This window comes from Pectinophora gossypiella, chromosome 16 (genome assembly GCF_024362695.1).
Source record: "Pectinophora gossypiella chromosome 16, ilPecGoss1.1, whole genome shotgun sequence".
NCBI lineage: Eukaryota > Metazoa > Arthropoda > Insecta > Lepidoptera > Gelechiidae > Pectinophora > Pectinophora gossypiella.
The window spans coordinates 9,751,931-9,759,711 of record NC_065419.1 but is presented as its reverse complement, the minus strand read 5'-3'; the positions used below and the strand labels follow the sequence as shown (position 1 = coordinate 9,759,711).

Genomic DNA, 7,781 nt, shown 5'->3' with positions numbered 1-7,781 from the left:
AGTTCTACCCACCCAGGTATGGATCTCAGGTCGTTATTTCTGTATTTAATTAATCATTCAATTTGTAATGTATATTTTTTTAGATCTTGGACTAACATGAAATATTTAGCCAATAATAATGTCGATAAAGACATGGAACGGCACTAGTGGTTCTGATACAAAAACATATACTATAGGTACGTTTCTATAACAAACCCGCTACACGAGTACAAAAGACGTTACGACGATAGTATATTTATCTCTTTTTAACTTATGACGGCTCACATGAGTGCGAAAGACAAAACCTATGTTTTTCTTTCGTCTTAAATATGCTCCGTCTATTCTATACAAGGTCTTTGATGGGCATAGTTCCCTTTGCCTTACCCTTCGGGGAAAAACACAAAAAAAAAAAAAAAAAAAACGGTTTTTGTGCGCATCACTAAACAAAGTTTGGGTGTGTTTCGTCAGGCGTAACGTGTTTCAATTTATTATTTTTAAATAAAATACAATCATAATGACCGTGAAATTGATTTTAATAAGCATTGTATGCTTAGTTCCAGCAGGTAAGTTATTAATAAAAAAAACAAATTAACTTAATAAAGTAAACTTTTGCTGTGAAGTTTACAAACATAGTTAACGTCTTGTTTTGTGATATTTCCAGTTTTCTGTGTGAGATGTTTCCAATGTGCCTCATCACAGAACAAATTAGAGGATACCTGTGGTGCTTATAAGAGATTCGACAAGGATAGTCACATAGCAGTTGATTGCAACAGTGATGAATCTCATATGCCTGGCTCATTTTGCATGAAGCTCACTCAACAAGGACCCAAAGGATTTATCTGTAAGTTTCATGTGATATTTATATCTTAGTGTAGGTATACATTGGCCATTTTGTAAAACTGCAGAACAAATGTTTAAATATTATCAGTGGCCTTTTTGTTTACACCTACAATAATTTGTTTACACTATTCAATGCTGATAAGCTTATTTCTGCTTAGTAGGTCATCTAATAGCACAGTAGTAAATGTAGTAAGTACATATGTGTTGTGATGTGAGGCAGTAATCATTAAAAACTTATTTCTTGGAAGTATTTTATATTTTTATAGTATTTTTACATTTAGGACACTTAACAAAAGAAACTAAAACTCCCATGTATAACTTTATCATACAAAAATCCAATGTCTCAATTTAGTGACCTTAAACTCGCTATTTGGAAAGGTGATCTCTTTACTAATAGATTAAATGTAATGTGAAGTCTTTATCTTTAGATTATCTAGCAAACCATGTGAATAGGCAAATGAAATTAATAATGTACCTAATTGATTGTCGAGAACTAAGTTAGTCCCACTCCCACCGCCAGGCCAAGTCAAATTCTTATGAATATTATATGTCAATGCCATAAAGAAAATTATACAATACAATACAAAACTCTTTATTACAGTACCTACCACTACTTACTACTTTATTTTATTACTTGTCTTTATTACTCTTTATATTATACCTTCTTTTTTTATCTAATTTTTTTCGAGGCTTGAGCCACTCTTAAGTGCTTATGCCAGCCTCACAGTTTGCAGTATTTACTGATAATCAAACGGTCACTTTTTATAATATAAGAACAATACCGTACCATGTCCCTTCAATGCAGTACATTTCAACTTTATGATATTTCAGGGGACGGTAGATGGCGTCAAGTTATCCGCCGTTGTGCGTCCGTAGCCGACACCGGTGTCACAGGTGTTTGTAACTGGGGAGTGTACGACAACGGAGTGTATTGGGAAGAATGTTATTGTTCCGCTGATGAGTGCAACAACTCCTCATTTATACAATCTTCCGTAGCTTTACTCTTTAGCAGCACAATCTTAGCACTGTATGTGCACTTTTGGTGATATTACCCTTAAATGTAACTTTAAGTGCCTTATACTTCAATATTTTAACTAGATCATGAAAAATACATCAACATAAGTTCTATAAAGAGATTGAAATTTTATGGGAGTGATTGTTATTGACTGCAATTACAGCTATTATATGTGAAATAATGTAGTTGATAGTTGATACATATACCTATCTGTATATTCTTAAAGAAGAACCATATTGAACAGTTTTACTATGTGGTAAAACTTATAATTTTGGTTGATGGAAATTCAACAACTTATTTCATCTATTGCATTTAGATTATAAAATGAAACGGTCAGAACTTCTGTAAATTAAATTAACTGCTAGTTTTTACCTTTTGTACAATTACATGTACTAATATGTACTTAACTATACTGCCAATTTTACATCATGTTTTTTATATCTTGCCTTTGCCTCCCACAAAGAAAAACAACAAAGAATTGTGAAAAGTGGACAATACAGAACACACACTACTATGCAGATTAGTAATGAATTGACCGTTTTTAGAAATATAGAATTTATAAATACATTTTTAAAACTACGTATAATACTAAGAAACTGTCCTTGGCACACGTAGTTATTTTAGTAGGTACAATGCACGATAGCACTAATTCTGTTTCCCTCCATGAAGTAGATATGATTTGACTGGAGAAGCAATTTTTGATAGCAATTTTCTCGCTACTTAAATAAAATTATCGCTTTACAAATAATTGTAAAGTACCTATTTGTTTTTAAACAAGTTTATTAGAGCGTCAACGCGATTTCGCCAGATAACACCAGTAGTATTGTTATGTATGTTAATTTTTAGTAAAACAACAAAATATACTTGTTATGTTTGTTAGGACACCACTTACTGACTACATACTAATTTGTATGAAAAGACTTCGTTATATTTAAGTAGATATGAATCTCAAAGAATATCATGTAAATATGTGTACTGAATCCGTCCGTTTGTTTTCTACAATTAGGTACATTTTATAATAAACGTTTATTACATTTATGAATACCAAATCGTTTATTTTACTTATCAATATTTGCTCCTTGATGATGTCATTAAAACCTAATGATTATGTCATTTATTAATTTATTTAGTAGGTAGGTACACTGTTAAAAATAACTAAGTGTAGGTATCTTACTACTTACCCGCTTATTCAATTTCCTTAAAAGGTTTAAAAGAGCTTTTGACATGTATAGAAAACTCACATTTAATTGAAACTAGGTCATTCCAAGTCTATTCAATCACTCCTTTGGCACGTCGCCGCTTACAGCAAAAACAATTTCTGAAGAGCTTCATAAATTCAACCCCCAACTGGAGGTAAAAGTATCTGGGAAATGTCCTTTTCATAACGAAATGAATTATATCGCTGTCCATTGAGCTTTCGCTAGTTCGTCGGTCGGCGGCGATCGGAAAACTTCGGTTGGGATCGGCAGTTGAAGCTGCGTGTTGTTTTATCCGGTTGGCCTGCTCTGACTCACAGTTGAGTCATGCCCCCGAGCGAGTCAGTCGATCCTTCCCGCTTCTCTCGAACGCGCATTTTCAAACCGAGTCCCATGTCGGGCTCGCCGTTTTCCCGCAGGTTTCAGGCCCTCAGTCCCCTGAATGTCGCGGTGGTAATTCCGCATTCGGAGTGCGCTTCAACCGGCGATCCTATTTCCATGTGGAATGATTAAGTAACCATCTCTACCGCCACGTCGGAGTGATGCCGCTGAGATTCTGTGAACTTTGAGTGTTTCATGTGCCGTTTTATTTTATAAAATTTTATTTGACTGAAAGTGCTTGAACAAGTTAAAGAAAGATAATCGTTTCGTAAGTGCCGAGAAACTGCGAGGGAATTTAGCGCTGTAAGTATTTTATTGTTGTAAATTGGTTAATATTGCTTATTTTTATGTTTAGAAACAAATTATTGATTGGTGTTGATTTGTTTTGATGGGAGTGTGGGGAGTTAAAGGTTACGACCCCGCCGCCGCAGGTTGTGCCTGGGAGCGAGCCGTTATCTAACAGCTTCTAAGGGACTTTAAATATCTGCTGTTTAATTTAAAGGTGGACCATCCAAATGCGCTCATTAAAGTAAAGTAAACACAGCCCGCGGGGTAGATCACAATAATAAAATGGGGATGAAGCGAATACTCGTTAAATAAAGGGACGATTAACAATGGCTCCGGCTAGCTTCGGATGGCTTTTATGTTTAGCCTTCGGATCTTTGCTTTTGTGTTGCGTGCCAATTTAATTATGATCATCGGTATGAGTCAAGCTGCCACCTGTTTTACCTACTTGTGCATATTTTATACCTACCTACTTGTTTATTTTCCAATGACGTAGTGGCGTTTCGGCTATAAACAATAACATTTCCAGTTAAGAATCATCATCTGTCTAGCGTTATACCATTTTTAACAGGGTCCGTTTACCTAACCTGATGATTTGACAGCCTCCTTGAAGACCTAACCTTACCGTTATATACCTCCTAAGTGCATTTCTCGGGAATGTGCTTTACTTGACGATGTTTTCCACAATCGCTGAGCACGTGATCATCATTTAAGATCAAGACATGAATCTGTAAATGATTTGTTTAGGGCCGTGCTGGGATCCGAACCTACGACTTCACGGTGAGAGTCAAGCGTTCTTCTAACTACGACGGCTTCAGTTAAGCAAACATGCTGTACAGTCATGAGCAATATAATGTACCCACTTTAGGACTCTGTCGCACTAACATATTTGACATTTAGTGAGACTTACAGTTCAATTTGTCAAAAAAGTTAATGTGACATGGTACTAAAGTGTACACATATTAATGCTCGTGACCGTACTCGTATCTATCCCAAGGCTTCTGTTATCACCCTTTGGGCTAGTGATTAATGTTCAAGAGAAGGTGCCTCTACGGGACCTTTGTAGTCCTTGGGTACTCGAAGGTAATTGGGGTCCAGACACGCTTTCAAAGTCACCATAGTGTAAGTAATGCCAACTAATTTGCGCCGGAGAGTTGGGAAGGATTAGACCATTAGATTTGATAGTTGTCTCAAGGCCTGAAACACCCCGTTGTTGTGTGTAATTTAATAATATCTAAATAAAGACAAGTTTACCTACACAGGTTACTACGTTCTAGCGATTTTCATTTGGTGCGAAATATTAGACTAGGTACGCTTATCTCCCCACTTCACTTGGTACTTAACTACTTATTATTATTTTTAAATTAAATAACGCAATCTCTTAAATAAGTCTTCTCTCGTGTGGGTTGTGAGGTCAATAACCGACGTCATCAACTTTAGTGTCTGGCTTATTATTGAGCCATCAGAGGTCCCTGATATGACTCATGTAACGGCCTACTTAATAAATAGCCGGGATCATCTTACTTTCGGTCAATCAGGTGATCGGTCTGTGTTGTCCTAATCAAACTAGAGATCACAAAGTGTTTTTTGTGATATGTCCCAAACGGGATTTGAACATGGGACCTCCGGATCGTGAGCCCAACTACAACCCGGACATTCATACAAACAACCTCGCTTAACACAGACGCCACACATTGACGTTATTATACACGCGCATCTGTGAGTGACGTCTGACGCCATAGCTCAGACGCTGGGGAGCGGAGAGTTTCCGTTCTATACCTAGTATTATTCCTTATTCTATGGCCCGATGCTGAACCACTGACCCACGGAGGTCGTTTTTTAAATAAATGGTAACACGTAAGTAGCTAAAGGTAGGTACATAACATATACGTATATGCAGTACTTAGGTAGTTAGATACACATATAGTTAATTCTTCCTAATACCTACTACCACCTACTACTTACAACTAGGCTGATCATACTGGATTAGCGGATTTTTGATATCGTATTAAATACTTAAGCTGTTAAGGTGGAAGGTAGGATTTTCCATGTAAAGTTGAAAATACTAAATTCGGTAGATAAGTACGTAGGTACCTAGGACCTGTTGTCTAAAACATTTTATTATAATTAGTAGGTATATAAGTACAGCGAATAGGTACATAAACAAAACAAACAACAGGACTAATTGTTTCCTTATTTGCATTTATAGTCCAATAAATTAAATAAATTGCGTAGGATAATTGGGATACCCATCCATACCCATCCTCGTATGAGATCATTTCAGAGTTTTGGAACTGAAATATAAATTATTTTATTCTCTACATTACTTAACATAAAACAGTTTATTACAGATTTTTCAAAAAGACTCTTTACTTCATTTTCACATTAAGGCGGCGATAAGTAGTCGCGAGTTTATCTTTATTAGGACTTCGTCACACCCAAGACGCTTCATTATAAAACACCTCGTTTTACACAGACACTACACATTGACGTTATCGTACACGCGCATCTGTGTGTGTGACGTCTGACGCCCTTACGATTGAAGACTAAAGTAAGATTGAGGGGGTGAGGTAAACCTAGCTCAGCCGCTGGTGGGGAGCGGAGAGTTGCCGTACCATACGTAGTATTTATTATTCCTTATTATATGACAGCGTATGAAGAATGGTTGCAAGTTGTCTTCCCACGTCATTAGGGATTACAAGCTTGACTTTATATTATTGTATGTAATGTATATTTTATGTATGAATCACGTTGCAGTTGCAAAGTGTATTTAAATAAACTGTGTACATAAACCGTTTATTAAGAGCAACTGCAACAAATTGGTCTGGACCTCTGGACCAATAACACACGTATGAGCACTCTTTGTCATGTCAAGATCAAATCAATTGGATGAATGAGTGAATCACTCTAGACTTTAATTGTGACGTAAACTGACTCTTAATTCTACTTGAAACGTGGTGTAAGCCAGTTAGATTTTTCATTCGACTCTCACTGTAAAGTCGCATGATTACGAATTTGTTCTAGAATTCACGTTTGGATCATAAATAAAAAAAGTCTTACATAATTAGTATGTAGGTCGATCAGCTGCAGCGGTGAAGGAAACATCGCGAGGAAACCCACGTATCCGAGAAATGTGTATCGGAGGTATGTGACGTAACCTGTGTTAGGCTGGTTTTCCCTTCGTGGGTTGGAAGGTCAGAAAGGCAGTCGCTTCTGTAAAAAACCGGACCTGTCAAATGTTGAGGTTAGGTAAGTGGACTCTGTGAAAACGGGATAACATCCCAAGCCTAGATATGGCTAGTGTCAGAGTTAATATTGAGCCGCCAAGGCCCCTACATGACATGAGTCATAATACCTATGAAGGTATTATAACGACCACCTTACGTAAATACTAACCAGGATCGACTGCTTAAGTTCTTTACTTTAGGACAATCGAGTGAATAGCCTGCTATGTATGTCCTAACCAGACTAAGTAGCCTCAAAGAATGTATATCTTGTTTCTAAGGAAATGTAATATTTATACCGAATTGCTTTGAAGTGTAGCGAGGGAGCAATACTCATATTCAGGTTTTCAGATAAGCATCTTATTTTTTTGCCGCACAACCTCTGCCTACCCTTTCGGGGATACGGGCGAGACCCTATGTCATTTATTACAAAACAATGTTTGTAAAAAAATTACAAAATAATAAAAAAAATATGAAACTGCCCACAGCTGTGTACTTACGTACAGAATGCATACAAACTCAATTATTTAAAAAATATCCCGTCCGGTCTCGGCATTGATCTGCAATATTATGTTACTTTATTTTATTTTTTAGTTCATCTATGTTACTATACCTAGTACAGTAGTAGTAGTATTTTCGGTGTCGCTGTATACAAAGAGGTTTAGAACTGACCTATGACATATATACATAAACTCACGCCTGTCTCCCACCGGGGTAAGCATAGACCACGGAATTCCATTTGCTTCGCTCCTGACACTTGCTTCCTCCACATTCATCAATTGTTTCATTCACACGTCGGTTCAGAGTAGATCGTACTGAACCTTTTCTAAGGACGTCTCCAATTTACCTATGACCTATCCA

General features: G+C 36.7%; 2 protein-coding genes across 4 annotated transcripts in view; both read left to right on the top strand.

Moving 5' to 3' along the window:
* The first annotated feature begins 403 nt into the window (after positions 1–403).
* LOC126374101 (uncharacterized) lies at positions 404–2,883 on the top strand. The gene is made up of 3 exons (XM_050020576.1): positions 404–542; positions 641–820; positions 1,651–2,883. The coding sequence occupies exons 1-3, from the start codon at positions 494–496 to the stop codon at positions 1,863–1,865; spliced, it is 444 nt and encodes a 147-aa protein (XP_049876533.1). The 5' UTR covers positions 404–493; the 3' UTR covers positions 1,866–2,883.
* Positions 2,884–3,391: 508 nt separating this feature from the next.
* LOC126374077 (probable G-protein coupled receptor CG31760) overlaps positions 3,392–7,781 on the top strand; it is a 101,016-nt gene continuing 96,626 nt past the window's right edge. For all 3 annotated transcript variants that reach the window (XM_050020549.1, XM_050020547.1, XM_050020548.1), the window contains exon 1: positions 3,392–3,714. The gene's annotated coding sequence lies outside the window, so the exon portion shown is untranslated. The remainder of the gene's footprint in view (positions 3,715–7,781) is intronic.

What these genes read in the sequence shown, in the direction of transcription:
- LOC126374101 (XM_050020576.1), top strand. Translation starts at nt 494, where the DNA reads ATGACCGTGAAATTGATTTTAATAAGCATTGTATGCTTAGTTCCAGCA. An exon ending in TGTATGCTTAGTTCCAGCAG is followed by an intron (nt 543 to 640) that starts GTAAGTTATTAA and finishes TGATATTTCCAG; the next exon opens with TTTTCTGTGTGAGATGTTTC. An exon ending in AGGACCCAAAGGATTTATCT is followed by an intron (nt 821 to 1,650) that starts GTAAGTTTCATG and finishes ATGATATTTCAG; the next exon opens with GGGACGGTAGATGGCGTCAA.